General features: G+C 44.0%; 1 protein-coding gene across 1 annotated transcript in view; it reads right to left on the reverse strand.

Annotated features, from left to right (window-relative positions):
• SCUBE3 (signal peptide, CUB domain and EGF like domain containing 3) overlaps nt 1-16,166 on the reverse strand; it is a 1,455,403-nt gene that overhangs the window by 1,182,168 nt on the left and 257,069 nt on the right. Inside the window, exon 3 of the mRNA XM_085651134.1 lies at nt 4,455-4,589. Coding sequence (XP_085507260.1) covers nt 4,455-4,589 — 135 coding nt within the window. The remainder of the gene's footprint in view (nt 1-4,454; nt 4,590-16,166) is intronic.

The following is a 16,166-nucleotide window of genomic DNA, read 5'->3' on the forward strand; positions in this document are numbered from 1 at the left end:
GTTTAGACCACCTTTTAGTTGGGAGTATAATCCTAAAGCCTTACTCTGGACTGTTCTGGTAAATACTAGGCTTTTCAGTGCTATATATAACTTATTTTCATCCCTTTGGGCCATTCGTATAACAGAAGCTGGACAGAGGCACACACGTTGCTGGCTCCAGGTCACCTGGCAGCGTTATCAGCTGTATATTTACTCTCTATCATGATTGAAAAGTCCACAACAAGAAGGTTGAATCTGTTGGGACCAGTTCCACTGATATGGTGTAGGTGCAGTGGCATACCAAAAATCCCTGCGGTGCTTGAGGGCCCCTGAGCTACAGGGCCCCACTCTGGCACTGGCTGGTCCCTGGCCTGGGAGCTCCAAACTGGGTGCATGTACTTTGCAGGGAAGGCCTCTAGTTGTGCTACACCACTGTGCAGGTGATAAGCAGTTTTTAAATTCCCTGGGGCAAAATAATGTCAGATCACTTGACTGGGTAGGCGCAGTGCTCGTACGGTGACTCAGTCACATAACCATCTCAGACACCACACATTGTCTTTGTATGTGTTAGAAATAAGATCATCATATACAGTTTACAGATGTGTATGACTGAGTATTTGTGCAAATATGTCTATGACGCGATACCTTTTAAGTATCCATATGCTTCTGTTGCTCACCCTCTTCAATGTGTTGCTGTTTCTGTGGCTTCTGAATGCTCACATCACAAATCATCAACGTTGCCAATTGTCTTGATGCCTCTGCTGTCTGGAGAAGGATTCTGGAGAAGGATTAATTTCCTTTTATAACTTTTTTTTAGGTTGATAGCCTCTCCCCACTATTGGGCCTATTCACAAAGGTAACTTACACTGATGAGTAAATTAATCATGTAATCTTATTCTTACACTTTTGAGTAAGTTCACTATTTTTGGCTGTTCACCATTTACCACTTACCAGTTGCTCAAACGTCTAGACCTACATGTCCCCACCACAACAAAGGGACTTATATGTATATATTTGTACAAATGTTAATTTAATTATTTAATTTAATATATTTAAATTAATTAAATATTTATTCAAAATTAAGTTATTAGTGCTGTAACATTTTTTACTTGTCCTCAGAAACCATGCTGCCGAGCTGAGAGTTGCTGGTCTTTGGTGGTACAGCCGGCCTCTTTCCATTGTTAACAAGTCTTGGTGAGTCGGTCATCTCATAATTCTGTCCTGTGGTTTCTCCACAAGCTCTGAAAAACATGTCTGTCTGAGGGGCGACGAGTATCAGCGTCATGGGTACCTTACTGCACTTGTTTAGCACTAGGGAGATCATTTGAATTGGGGGAAAAACGTATGCAAACCTCCCTGGCCAGTCTATTGACATGGCATTCCCTTCTGACCCTTGGTGTCAGTACCTAGATGCAAGGTTTTGGCATTTTGCATTCTCTTGCGCTGCAAACAGGTCTATCTCGGGTTTTCCTCATCTGTGGAATATGTTTTCTATTATTTGCTGCTTTAGCTCCCACTTGTGTGAAGAGTTTGCTTGTTTGCTTTGACTTTCCGCTTCTGTGTTCTGAATGCCTGGTAGATCGATGGCTACTAGTGCTATCCTATTCTGGATGGCCCATCGCAATATGTCCTGTGCTAACTGGGACAGCGCATGTGACCTTATTTTCCTCTGGTTTTTGAGGTAAAACACTGTGGTTGTGTTGTCCTTTTGTATCTGGACTGCTCTTCCCATGACATGTTTTTGGAAGGACTTCAGTGCCATAATAAACTGTCTTGAGCTCCAGTATGCCTATGTGTTCACTGCTTCTTCCGGGCTTCACTGGCCCCTAATGTTTAATTTTCCCATGTGGGTTCCCTATCTGTGTGGAAGGCATATATGCACTAAGAGAGTTGGATGCCTGAAAGACCTGTCCACTGTGATGTTTTTTGTGCTTCACCATATTTTCATGTGTACTATCTCTATGATAACCACTAGATCCTCAGTTGGATGTGACCATTGACACTGCAACCACTCCAGTAATGGTGTCATGTGTAACCTTATGTGTGGTACTAGGAGTATGCCATTATTCCCATTATTTTACTGACTCTCCTCACTATAAGAGACTGTCACTATAAATGTGAGCTTGCTCTGTGAGTGCCAGCATTCTCTTGCAGGTTGGGAAGGCTTTGCTTCATTTGAGTTTAGTCTTGCCCCCAAGAGTGTATTTTCTCTTTGTGGCATTGGTGATTATTTCTTCATATTTATGGAGGACCACAATTTGGGGAGTCTTTGTATGATAGCGTTTATATTCTTCTAGCACTGTGTTAATGATCTTGCTTTTACTAGCCATTTGTCTAGCTAGGGGTAGACATAAAACCTCTGTCTTTCCTCCTTAGACTATATAAATGAGATCTGAGAACAAAGTTGTGTTGTCTGTGATGTAGAGACGATGCCACAGACTGCATACACTAGGGAATGCCATGGAGTACAGGCATACTGGGAAAAGTATTCTCAGAATTGAGTACAATGACAAATATTAATGTTTCAGTTGACCCACTTTTAGCTCTACGCAAATATTTCTGTTAGCGAAAATAAGAATCGCTATGCAATGGGGCATAAGCCCCCTCCTAACGGTAGCAAATTGGATTAAAAATCTAATATATTGCAATATGATGCCAGATCATTTTAATATAGAGGTACCAACTCACTATGGACCTAAATATATTTGGGCAGCACTACGTGCATATCTAGATAGCGGCATCTTCCAGGAACAGCACCTGACCACTCATTGTTCTATCTATATATATTGAATGTATGTGCATATCTTGAGTGTCTCTTAAATACTGTTGCTGTAAGGTCTAATTACGGTGATTGTAGGCTAACAGGCTCCATGTATATTATAGCTACATGTACTTTCATATGACGGGAACAGTGATAAATAAGATATGCAGTGATTGCAACTTGTATTGTGCAAATTTACCTACTGCATTGCAATATTAGTAACTCTCATTTATGTTGTACCGATATAAATAAAATTAAGTATATATACATATATATACCTTGCCCACGAGGAACCTCTTATGACTGGTGTTCACCGGCATGTATAGGTAGGTATCTTTGAGGTCGATGGTTGCCTTATAGTCAGGGCCACTGGAGTTATGTGATTGTGCGGCGATTTTCACATAATTATAGATTTGCCACATAATCCATCATTTGCCACAAAATTTGCAGATTTTAATGGGAAAAAAAGATGTTTCTAGCTCAAACTATTCAAAAGTCACAAAAAATATGACAACGTGTTGCCGCGCAGTAGAAGGCCCTTTACAAACCTGGACTGGTCACCTTTCTGTTGCTTATTGCTATATTTGAGTGTCAAGTTGGTACTAATGAGGTGTAACCAATGCCCAGAGAGTGTGACCAAGTTTAAAAATGACGAGATAATGAAGTACTACTATTACAAAATGTGCTGCATAATTTAGCTTTTCTTGCTGCATAATTTAATCAACCCTGCTGCATAATTTGACCATCTCCTGCTGCATAGTTCCAGTGGCCGTGCTTATAGTCCCCCTTCCACAGGTACAGGATGACCTACTGCAGCATGACCATTTTCTATTCTTGGGGGCGGGTGGGGGCAAAAGTGCCTCTCAGGTGCTTCGATGGTACGAGGCCATGCCCCTCCTCACACTGTGAGATTTCTGTCTTAGTTGGAAGGTATGCCTTGGTAGTAGCAGCATTTGTCATTTATGTGCGGTGGTAACGATCATGGAGTCTGCCCCCACATCGCCTCTGGTGTAAGGTGGCTCTTTTGAGGAATGCTTGCTCTCCTTCTCCTCCTTTAGTGTCACCACTTTTGCTATTGCTGGTTCCCAAAAGTATTTCACAACTGTATGCATCTCCTTTTTGAACGTATTGATATTTCTTACTAATCAAGTTACTTTTTAATGATTTCACACATAGCTATCCTTTTGATAATTAGATAATGAGGCCTTCCCTTTGTTTCAGGGAAAGATACCTTTCAAAACTTTAAATCTTACTTAAGTATACTTAAAAAATGTGTTGGCACATAAATTCCTACAGGATCACTTGTGTTTGCGTTACATCTGTTACATCTGTACCCAAATTCCTGTGAGGGTAGCGCCATATTGGTTTCTTTTGCTTCGAACTGTGTATTAGGTGTAGAGTGCTTAGTTATTCAGAGGAGATCAGACATCTCCCCTTGGAGCCGAATGTGAAAAGCAGGAAGCCCAAAATAAAGCCAGTAATGGGAAAACATCCACCTATCTCTGCCGGAATTCTGCAGAGGAAACCTCTGTAGACTCGGCGTTGCATCCCAAGGATGGGTCTGGCCGCTCATCGTCAGCTATTTTGGCTACAGCAGCATCTGGCTTTAATCAAACTTTGTTCTAAACAATTGCTGTTGCTTTCCAAGGGAGGGGCGCAGCATCTTTTCAGCCTTCAGAGCATTTCTTTGGCTTGATGAGGAGGTCGTACGTACCTTCTGGCCGCTGGATGCAGGTGTGCTGATTGTCACTGAGGAAGAAGCCATCCCTGCAGCGGCACTCATAGCTTCCCATGATGTTGACACAGGTCTGCTGGCAGCCTCCATTGCCTTCTGAGCATTCATCCAGGTCTGTGGAAAGAAGAGGGTAGAACATGAGAAGCAGCAGGGTGACTGCATAGCGGAAGCCATTCAAGAAATACTGCAGAATCGCGAATAAAAGAGTGACAACATCTACCAGAATCAAGTGGGACTGTCCCATAGCCCTAAGAGTATACCTTCGGGTGGAGATGCTTTTCAATAACGACTCCAAATAATTAGCGGGGAAAACAAAAACGATCACAATAGATGAACATACATTAGCATCCTGTAAGGCGTCTCGACGCTGGCTTGGCTAATCAAACAGCATACAATGCTGGGGCTAACTGTAAATGTTTGCTTGAATTCTATGTTCAATCACATTGACATAAAGCAGATGTATTGTCAACAAGCGGTATGGGATTAACAGCTGTTATTTGCCCCTCCCCTTTAAATTGCCTACCCTTTGAGGGGACCCTGTTCATGTCCTGAGCAGCAAGCAATATTGGTTATATATATATATATATATATATATATTCCTTTACATTTTGTGGTGTCGAGGTGACATTAGAAGGCTGTCAAAATTCAAAGTACGTACTTGTGATTATCCTGACCCTACTTTCTCCACCCCACGTGAATTGGAAATTTAAAATCTCAAGCGGTGTGGAGCTTTATGTACCTAGGGATGGATGTCCTTTGAATGACTAATTTCAACAATTCGTACAGCACTGTATATATCTTGTTCACATTTCGCACTTTTTTCGCACCCTTTTTCACCATATCACTTGCGTCGTTGGAACAACGTGTATGTTCATGAACTTTGACAGCCTTCTAATGTCACCTCGACACCATAAAATGTAAAAGAATATATGGATTTATCCTTAAGTACAAACTTTGACTGATTTATTTTTGGTGTGTTTTTGATTCATTGTCTTTTGTCCTTTTCTTCTCTTTCCTTTTCAATGATTACTACTGAAAGGTTTGAGTATTGTTTTTATTGGTTATTATTCAGTAAACCAAGAATTTATTTTGTACCGCACAGAACCATTATTCCAAACACCAAAGTTACTCACGGTAAAATTGCAAAGCTCCTCGGACTACTATATCAGCATTTTGCATGACAAAATACTTAGAATAGCATTTAAAATATTAAGCTCACCGCTGCCAATAAACACAGGCATTCATACTACAAATGTACGGATAATCCGGAAAAAATACTGTGGGTAATAATCATAAAATACACAGACTATAAAATAACACCAAGGTCACCAGAGCCAAAATAAGAAGGTGAATTATGACCAAGTATCGATGCCATACCTGGCAAAATATCAAAGACAAACATGTCAACATACCGAGGGTAATAATCGTCTAATAATATTAAGACCACTTATACCATAGTACTAGAGGTTGAATGTGCCAAGATGCCAATTGTGAATGTGTTTCAATAACTACGTCACCAATTCCAAAACGTGAGTATTCACGTCCTAAAATACACAGCTTGAAGAAGCCGAAATAACATGGCAAATCAGAACAACAAAATAAGTGATGATGCAGAAGAATTGCTGTCGTTTTCCTCTAGCTTTTCAATTCAACCTTTCAAAACAATCCCTGAAAAATTTTGTATGAAGAATTTGCAACCTCTTTGGAGAGCACTTTGTAAAAGTAAACACCGTTTTGTGCTGGTGTCACTGTCCTAAAATAATTCAACTTCAATTGCAAAACACAAATGGAATTGTAAACACATTAACAGATACAGAATGAACAGGCAAACAGTGAGCAAACTAGCAGCACTTAAGCCTATGTGATTTGATATATGTCCAAAAAGGTGTTTACACTTACAGGGAGATTTCTGTATCGTGATTGGCAATTTCATAATTATGTCTCTTAAACAAATGATCAATTTCATTCATGATTCAGATGGACAAAAAATGGTACTCATGTTATGAGGCTTCCTTGTATGGTGTTTTTATTGAGTTTTTGTAAGTGCGCTTTTAAATGTTCTTCTCTTCTACAGAGTTCCTAGATAGCTTTCAGAATTCAAAGGCATCAATTTCGAAAAATGCTAGTTCAATGTGTGTTGTGGTTACAAAAAACACTAAATATACCAGCAGCCGTATCGGGCAGGTGTGGAACTTGAGTTCAATAGTTCTTTCTCTCTTTCTGGTCTCCCTTTGCATTGAGGACCTTGTAGCTGTACAGTTCACATATCATTGTTCTAATCAATTCGGAATGCGAATTTACAACATCCAAGGATGTGATGAATAATCTACTAATAGACGGTAAATATTAAAATCCTAAATTGTACACAAGAAAACAAGTGGATACCTGCGGTGATGTACATAAAATACTCTGTTGAATTTTAGGGTGTTAGTCTTTTGTTATACAAAAAACTTTGGAGATAGAGGAACAAAGAGACATTTGGCATACTCAAACAACTCAGGCCAGAATGGCAAGGTTGACAATGTCAAAATACTAATACTACTAATACCAATTCAAATTGTGTCATACCAGGATCTACCATGCTAAAGTTCCATGAACACTCATGTCAGAATACAAGACTGCTAATTCCAATATATCAAGCAACTAGAGCTGAAATATCATGGCTGCCCAAGCCAAAATATCAGGGCAATGTATACCCAGAAAGCAAAACTGCACTTGATAAAAATAAGTGAGTTCATGACAAGGTAAAATTGATACTCCTTCCAAGACAGTTATGCTGTATTAGAAAAGGAAGGTCTTCTGAAATCTGTCACAATGTTAAATAATTATGGTGCTTTTAGTCTAGTTATATTTATGTAACCTTTATGTTGTGCATTCGACTTTTTAACTAAAGTATTTTATCTTTTCATTCAGCACACATGGACTCTGAACTTAAGGAGCTAAAGGATGCACCTCCACAGAGAAAAGGTCAAACTGCAAACAATGGTAGCACATTTATTTATTCATTATCTATTAATCACATAACCTTTTGCATCTCTCCTTCCCTCCTCTATGCCCATCCTCTCTGCATGTGCCCTGTTATCTCTCCTCCTTTTTCCTCTATTCCTCCTACTTCATCTCTTTCTCACCCCCTCCTTTTTTCTTCATCCACCCTTTGCTCGCCTGACTCTCTGCTCTTCCTCCCTCACTGCATCTGTCCTTCCTCTCACCTGTTGCCTCTCTTCTTCATCCACCATCCTCCTCCCTTACTGCTTCGTCTCATCTTCTCTTCACTACCTTGCTGATGTCCTCCAACAATTCTCTTACCTCTCCCATACTCCACCCTACTCAACCCTTAGCCTCCTTCATCCTACCTGAATCTTTACCTAACCCAACCCTCACTCATGTTGTCTTTTCCGCCTCTCTCCCTTCCTACTACCATCTCCTTCCCTCCCTTCTGACTACCTTCCCTACTTTACCCACCTCTTCTCTTAGCCCCCACCTCCTTTTCTTCTCTTTCCTCCTATTTATAATCTTCTGCCTTTTCCTCCTTCCCAATTCCTCCTGAACGCTCCTAGTTGAAAGTTTCTCCACTTATTCTGGTTATTGTTCCTCACATTTTTAATATTTAATGTAAGGCAAAGAGTTGATTATCTGCTTTTTTGTTACATTGTAAAGCGTGCTAACACCCATGAGTAGAATGGCGCTAAAAGCAGGAAATGCAAAATGGAAGAGTTACTTACCTTCGGTAACAATATATCTGGTAGAGACACAGTCTAGCCGCAGATTCCTTAACTTAGAATATCTCCCCAGGAGTCACACTGGATCCGGAAAATCATTTTTCCCCCAGCAATACCTCTGCATGCCGGGAGGCGGCGTTGCCTGGCTCCGTCCTGACATCATCATCGGAGGTGACATCAATTGAGCCATAAAAGCCCCTCCTGGCGTGCTGACGTCAGTTTTCTACAGGAACCTTTTCCGCGCCACAACGCGTAGCCATTAAAAAAACTGCGATAGCATAGGGACAGTGTGTGTTAAAGAAGAACAAAATCGTTGAAACAACAACAATAAGTAACATGAAAATGAGAGTCAAATCATTTGGAATGAGAAACAATAGGAAGTTGAAAAAGCACTCAGTAGTCGGAGGGACTGAAGGGAGCCCATAGAGCACTTGCTGCAAGCAAAGGCCCAACAAATTGCCAAGTCGTGCCCCACCTCGAGGGTGTAACGGCTGCAGCACAAAAGATATGACAAGCCAGGCACAGCTTGTCACCACAGGAGGGAAATTAAAAGAACCACAATATCGAAGTAACATGTTGTAAGACAAGTGACTAGAAGTCAATGACCACCAGAAAGTTCACTACACACAACCTCCGGAGATTGAATGACTGTAGCACCAAAGAGAACCCAACCGACTGCCATAGAAAGAAGGAGGCACAGGCGTGGGCAGTGGGAGGAAATAAAAAACAAAATAACTCCACGCGTGAAGAACACAGGTGAAGAAACATGAGAAGGCAGTGAAAAGTATAGACCTTAACCACCTAAAAACGTGGACAGAGTGGAGAGCCAAAGTGCTTGAAAGCCGAACAACACCCCCGCGTCAAAGGAAGGTGCAAGAACATGCCACCAACCAAACACTAGAACCGAGGGGAGGCCGAAAGGCCCCACGCAGGAGAACACACCCTACCCCAGAGTGAGGTGCGAGAGCACATCTCCAGAAGATCAAGGCCACCAAAAAAGAATGGGGGGGGGGGGGGCTAGGTGGAAAAACACCTTATGAAAAGGCCTTTGCAGAGCTGGGAGGATGGGTGGGCGTTAATGAATCTGCGGCTAGACTTTGTTTCTACCAGATATATCGTTACCGATAGAGAAATCTAGCCGCAGATTCCTTAACTTAGAATAGATACCAAAGCCATTCCCCATAGGAGGAGGGTCTGCGAAACAACTACCAAGTTCCAGGAGAACATATTCGTCAAAAAGCTGACAAAACACAGTGGGAACCGCAATGCCAGGGCAACTGACATTAGACCCAGGAAACTCCGTAAGGGACATGAACAAGGGACGGCAAAGACACCAAAATCCGACGAGGGATGGTGTGAGACCTCTCTCGCCCAGACACAGACAAAAGGAAATACAGAACTAGAAAGATCAGTGCCAGCGTAAGAAACAATGCAGTGATTCCTTCAAAGAAGGATCCCAGCATCGGTCCCTATGATTCATGAGGAACGAAGCCCAAAACGAACATGACAACGGTAGAGCATACCGCCTGAACATACACCACAGTGGATGCCAAAATGAAACAGGGGACAGTCCGAAGACTGTCCGGCCAAGAACAGGAGCCGCAACAGGAGGCCCATGTGTATAAGAAAAAACACACATCAATGTGTACCCCCTAGAACATGTGACAACAGTTGCAGGGCCGAACCCAGAGTCTAGTGGCAACAGAGACAGAAGAGCCACCATTGAGCAAAAGCTCGGTAGGAAGGCATGCCACCAACGTACCAAAAGGTATCACTGTGAGGGGATAAACTGTAAAGCCAGGAACACATAGAGGGCTCTATACCGAAGGAGAAAGTGAGCAAGAAGGCCTGATACTAGGGCAAAAAGAACCTAGTATGCGAGCACCCCTGTGGCGTGTAGAACCTACGACATATACACAAAGAGACAAGAATTTTGCCACACATAATATGAGGAAGTGACTAAACCCTAAACAGGGAATTCACTCATCTGGTACCACTGTACCGGTGTGCGGCATAACAGGCACAGAGCGCAGAAAAAATACAACAGTTTCTCGAGGGGGAAGAAACCTGGTCTCCTGTGAGGCAGGCAGAAACATAGACCACGATACTGCCAGTATAGGATTGAGAGAAGGCACAGTCAGAAGCCTGTCGCCAAAAAGCATACAATGCCATAGACCGACACCAACTACCAAAAAGGAGAATGTCGTGAAGAATACGTGCACAGCAATGCTACCTAAAGAAGCAACTGTGCCAGGATTGGAGTACGAACTCACACCCAGAAAAACAGCTGGTGGGGAGCCCTTCACCAGTGCTACAAATGTGAGTAAGAACCCACACCTCAAGAAACCACTGGGGTGGAGCACAGATTCGGAGGCAGAAAGTCACAGACAACCGCCACTCCTTGAAGAACTAAGAAAAAAGCACAGGGCAGGAATGGACAAACCGGACCCCCTGTCCTGCAAGAAGCATGGGACCGGAGACCCTGCTAGGGAAGTGGGGTAGGAGGCAACATACAGCCGAGACAGAGCTGGCGGAAACTCCCCTTCCCTTAGGCAAGAACCCCGACAGTGCTTGCCAATACGGCAAGTATTCACAGAATACAGAAGAGACTGTTCCGGAACAGAACAGAGTGACCCCATCAAATGGTAGATCTCTTAGCCGCTTCTGAACATGCTCTGGAAAAAAGTCATCGCGCAACCACACATGGCGGTGCATGACAACTGACCTGGCCATAGCACGACCCATAGAGTCAGTGGTGTCCATGGCAGACCAAATCGAAAATTGTGCCATATCAAGGCCATCCCGGATTATGCGGGCCAGATCGGCATGAGAGATCTCCGGCAAGGAGGGGAGGAGCTGCTCGACAGAGTGCCAAAGGGCAAATGTAGCCCGAGCAAACACACACAATGTGTTTAGGGACCGGAGTCCAGAGCTGGTGGATGCATCGCGGCAACATGACTCCAACCACCGAGATTCCTGAGTGGGAGGATGCAACGGAACAGGAGTGGTAGAAAGAGCTGCCTGAAGCACAAGTCCTCCAGCCCCAGGATGGAGGGTCAAACAGGAGGGGTCATCGGGAGCCGGGCGATTGCGATGTGCCACAGCACGATCCACGGGGTCCCCCGAAGAGGGCCTCGCCCACGTCCCGAGAAGGATGTTAAATAATGACTCCGCAAATGGCAACAATGGCTCCATGTCCCCCGCGCCCTGGTGGAGAAGATAAAGCAAATGCTCCGAAGGTCTAGAGACTGAGGACGACTGCAGCCTCAAAATGTCTACAGCCCTGCAATGCGGTGACAGCAAGTCATCAGTAGGTGACGGACACAAGCTAATCCGGCCACCTAACAGAGGCTCAGCAAAAGGATGAGTAGGCCAATGCCCCACTGGCGCCCGCTCCAGAGAGCGTTGAAATGACTCAGGGGGTGGGGAATCCACTGGGACCACATCCTCCACCAATAAAGCCGAAGATGGTACCGGCGCCGAATGGCGTCGAGGCGACGTCGAGGCAGCGTTGGCGACCTCCTAAAAGACCTCGACTGGCTGAGTGGAGCAAGCGTCGCGACCTCCGAAAAGGCCTCCACCGTCCAAGTCGAACTGGCGTCGGCGACCTCTGAAAAGGTCTCAACCTTTCGAGTCGAGTCGAGCCGGCAACCTCCAAAAAGGCCTCGACCGGCCGGAGTCGGACCAGCGTCGACTCAACATTCCCCGAGGTGGAAACCTGCGGGGAGAGAGTGTGCCGGAGCGGTGTCGTTCACCGCGCCGCAGCCACCTCTAGCGACACCGCAGGGAGCCTGGGAAGGCTGTGCAATGGCGCTGTGGAAAGGCTAGACGTCGTGGGATGCCCCTCCGGGCCGTGTCCCAATGTTGCGGTGACTCCAGAGTTGGAGTGAGGGCACTCGGTCAGAGTCGAGGGTAAACCCGCCGGTGGAGTCCCGAACTGAGTCCCTACCCCCCCCTGTGGGGCCCGAAGGCGCGCTAGGGAGAGGGGGGCAAAGCAAGAAAGGATTGCAGGACCCTGCAGTAGTCTTCCATCTGAGCTTGAGTCACCCCAGCACCAGGAATCAGGGGTATGCCGGGTCTGACTCCTGAGGGCCCGAGTCCGGCAAAGACCGGGAGCTGCGGGCCCCGCCGTGATGTTGATGCGAAGCCGACGACTTCCGTGACTTCCGTTTGTGCTTACCTGAGGTAGGCGAATGACGGCGACGATCCCGGGACCTGCTCCGAATAGAAACATCCTCTTGTGAGGACTGGCGCCGCGTGGACGTCTCCGCTGGAGAAGGAGACCTGTGTCATGAGGGGTCCGTTCGGGACATCCGGGCAGACAGCAGCTTCATGCTGCGTTCCCACAGGGATTTCGGCCGTAGCTGGCGGCAAGCGTCGCACTCCATTGAGTCATGGTGCTCGCCCAAGCACCACATACAGATTTCGTGAGGGTCCATCGCTGACATCTGTCGCGAGCAGCACCGGCACTGCTTGAAGCCCGCAAAGGGCATCAAACACACTGTTCCTTGACGCAAAAATCGTGGAAAAAGCCTGAAGATAACAAAAACAGGCCAGAGGTATCACTTTCCCGGATCCGTGTTAGGACGCGGAAAAGAAGAAAACGGACGTCAGCATGCCGGGAGGGGCTTTACGGCTCCATTTACGCCACTTCCGTGGACGACGACAGGACGGAGCCGGACGACGTCAGGACGGAGCCGGGCGATGCCACCTCCCGGAGTACAGAGGTATTGCTGGAGGAAAAAAGATTTTCCTGATCCAGTCTGACGCCTGGGGAGATATTTTAAGTTAAGGAATCTGCGGCTAGATGTCTCTATCAGATAAATGAAATAATACATGTCCAACGGAATAACTGTCTGTGTATCTATGATTATAAAGGTTGTACAGCCTCTGCTTATGCTTCTCTTCCACAGGACACATCGACATCTAACAGATCTTAGCAGCCAAAATCATCCAGGCAACTGGACAGGATATTTTAGGCAGAACACCTCTCCGACAGCTAACAACATACATGGATGGAGGAGATAAACCATACCATACCATTCTTATTTGAAGTAAGAAATACCACACTTGTTAATTACTGATGTAGCGGACAAAACAACTACAGAAATTGTTGTTTGCTCACTGATTTCTACAGGATTTAACCTGATTCCAAGCACCTATTCATGGATGAGCTAAATCTGGATTTAACAAACACTTGTAATGAGACCCATAGTCGGCTATTGCTGCACTCCCAAAGCAGTCCCTTTCAAGCAACAACACACAATCATTTAGCACAACATATTAGACAATGTTTACTTAGTGTAGTACAGTACACACATGAGCATGGAAAGTGGACATGTCGAGAAAATGCTAGATGGATGTTGTGTAAACTATCAAGGTATCTAGTTGCCATGTTTTTTGGTTGTTCAAAAATAAAGGTACCAATGTTCTAAATTCATTAGCCCTTGTGGTATGTATGTATGTATGCATGTATATATACATATATAAAAATGTATATATATATATATAGAAATATATAAATGTGGTTAAATGTTTGTTTGGATTTTGTGTTTTCAAAACTAAGTGCTGCCCTTGAGGCATGCCTTAATGAAAAAACATTATTCTGAAAAAGAAAAAAAGAAAAGTGAAATAAACCACAAGGGCTAATAAAATTAGAACATTGGAACCTTTATTTTTGAACAACCAAAAAACATGGCAACTGGATACCTTGTTATTTTACACAATATAAGTGGTTCAATCTAGTTTGCGCAAGGACCCAAGCCTCCCTTTCATTACCAAGATGGATGTTGGGCAGCACACTGGGTAGCATTGCTTGTTCAGTTGGATTGTAACAAAAAAGACACACACAGGGCCTGATTCACAAAGGCAAACGTACACTTTTGTGTAAGGTTACAATTGGTTGCTATTCATAAAGGTATATTACTAGTAGTATATTACCGACTGCAGAGTTTCTGCACATAAAAAGGAGGCGCCATCTCATCTTTTTATGTGGGGAGACTGAGCATTCGTAAGGATACTACTAGTACTATGTGAATAGCACACAATTGTACACTTATAAAACTGTACGTTTACCTTTGTGAATCAGGCCGACGGCATGCAATGAAACTTTGACATGATTTGGAGGGATATCATATAATATTTGGATGAATACCAGACGTATATAAATGGTTAAAATCAATATGATACATTTAAAAACAACTGAATAATGTTTGCTTATTGCTGTAATAGTCACTAAAAACGGTTACAACAAAAATCTATTGTGGGGGCTAGAACCCCATCTGGTGGGTGAGTAACCATGTACAATGTTCTTCCATCGTAACTTAGTTCAGAATTAAGCTGCAGCCATTATAAATAGCTCAGATTTCAGATCGTTCCAGAATAGTTTGTAATTTGGATAGCTCTCAGGTTCGTGTTGAGGGCGTTTTTAGGTTTAGGGCGTTGGACACCCCTTGATTTGTCTTCAAGTTTAATTGTCTTGAAGGAACGGGTCTTACTTCTCAAATACCCCAAAACAATCTCCCATAACTCCAGCTTCAAATTTGTTGAGTTTTCCATCTTACATCATGCTTAACTTACACCACACAGACTCCACTCGATGTTCCCCACTGTGTCTACTGCCTGTCCTGTTGCCACGCTCTGGAAGCTGATCTACTGCATAGGTTATGGGCTTGTCCCTCATTATCCTCTTACTGGGCAGCTATCCAAACTGCTTTATCAGAACTGACTGAGTTGGATCACAGGCAAATGATGGAACAATGTATTTTGGGATTATATCCTAGGCCCAAGGTCTCCAAGGTGGTGGTGTTTTTTGAAGATTTAGTACTTTTACTGGTAAAGCAACTCCTGACATGGCGTTGGAAGTTTTCGGTGGTGCCCCTTGCCTCCCAGAGGTAGGAGGAGGTGGCGCGGAAGGGAATGGCTGAGAGCGATGCCCTGCATAGAGAGGAGTACGAGGCTTGCGGATGCGAACAATGCACTGGAATGGGATGCGTTGCTTGAATCCTTCTAGGTTCAGGAGACTGCCCACCACAATTTTGTTTTTACCTACTGAGGTCATTTTCCATGGTGTGCCCTGTCCTCTCTGGGCTAGTACTACTATTCGCCCTACGATATCCTCTTCCCTGTGCTACCCTGTTACGCTCCGGTACAAAGTTCTATTGCAAAGCATGGTGTCCATGACACACTCAGCTATTGATACCAGGTCACGATGGGCTCAACGCTCCCAATGGCCACACCCCCACATATGTGTATGATTGCTTTGGTTTAAAGTTTGCATTGGATGGATTTCAATGACAATACTTATGGTGGAATTGACTTCTATAACTGTTTTGCTCACTTATATTGTAATCGTTGACAATGTCTGCTATTACTTCCATGGTGAATAGAAAGGGAATTGTGCTCTTCTAATCACTGCCATACAGAGGTGCATGTCTGTAAATGAAAACGCAATAATGTTTGTGTTTTAATAGAATTATCCTCTTGGAAGATCTTTGAATAAGTTGGTGGGTAAACGCGGATAGGAGGTTCCTACTGTAATGCAAGCTTAAGCAGGAATGCTGCACCTGTACTCAAATAAGCCTTATGGATGGTACAGTTGAACAGGAAGTTAGTGGAATGCTTTATAATCACGTTTGATATGATCATGCTTGCATAGACATGGATGCATTTTGGCTGAATGGTTTTGTAGCCTTTGTAGCTTGTATGAGTTTCTTGGAGAGACCAGTATAAATTATATTGCAGTCGTTCAGGTTTGCTATGACTAGGCTTCTTGTTATCGCAGCTCTGTTTTGAGTGTGAAGTAGTTGAAATATTTAAGTAATGGGAGCTTGATGTTTTTACTCTTTCTTACTGTATTGTTTTGTCAAACAACTGGATATTTTGAGTTAAAAAGCATCCCCTGTTTACTTACATGAGGGATGGCTGGGGGAGGGATACCAGACCTACGGGCCAGTTCATTTTTTGTCTTCAC

Source organism: Triturus cristatus, chromosome 1_1 (genome assembly GCF_964204655.1).
Source record: "Triturus cristatus chromosome 1_1, aTriCri1.1, whole genome shotgun sequence".
Classification (NCBI taxonomy): Eukaryota; Metazoa; Chordata; class Amphibia; order Caudata; family Salamandridae; genus Triturus; species Triturus cristatus.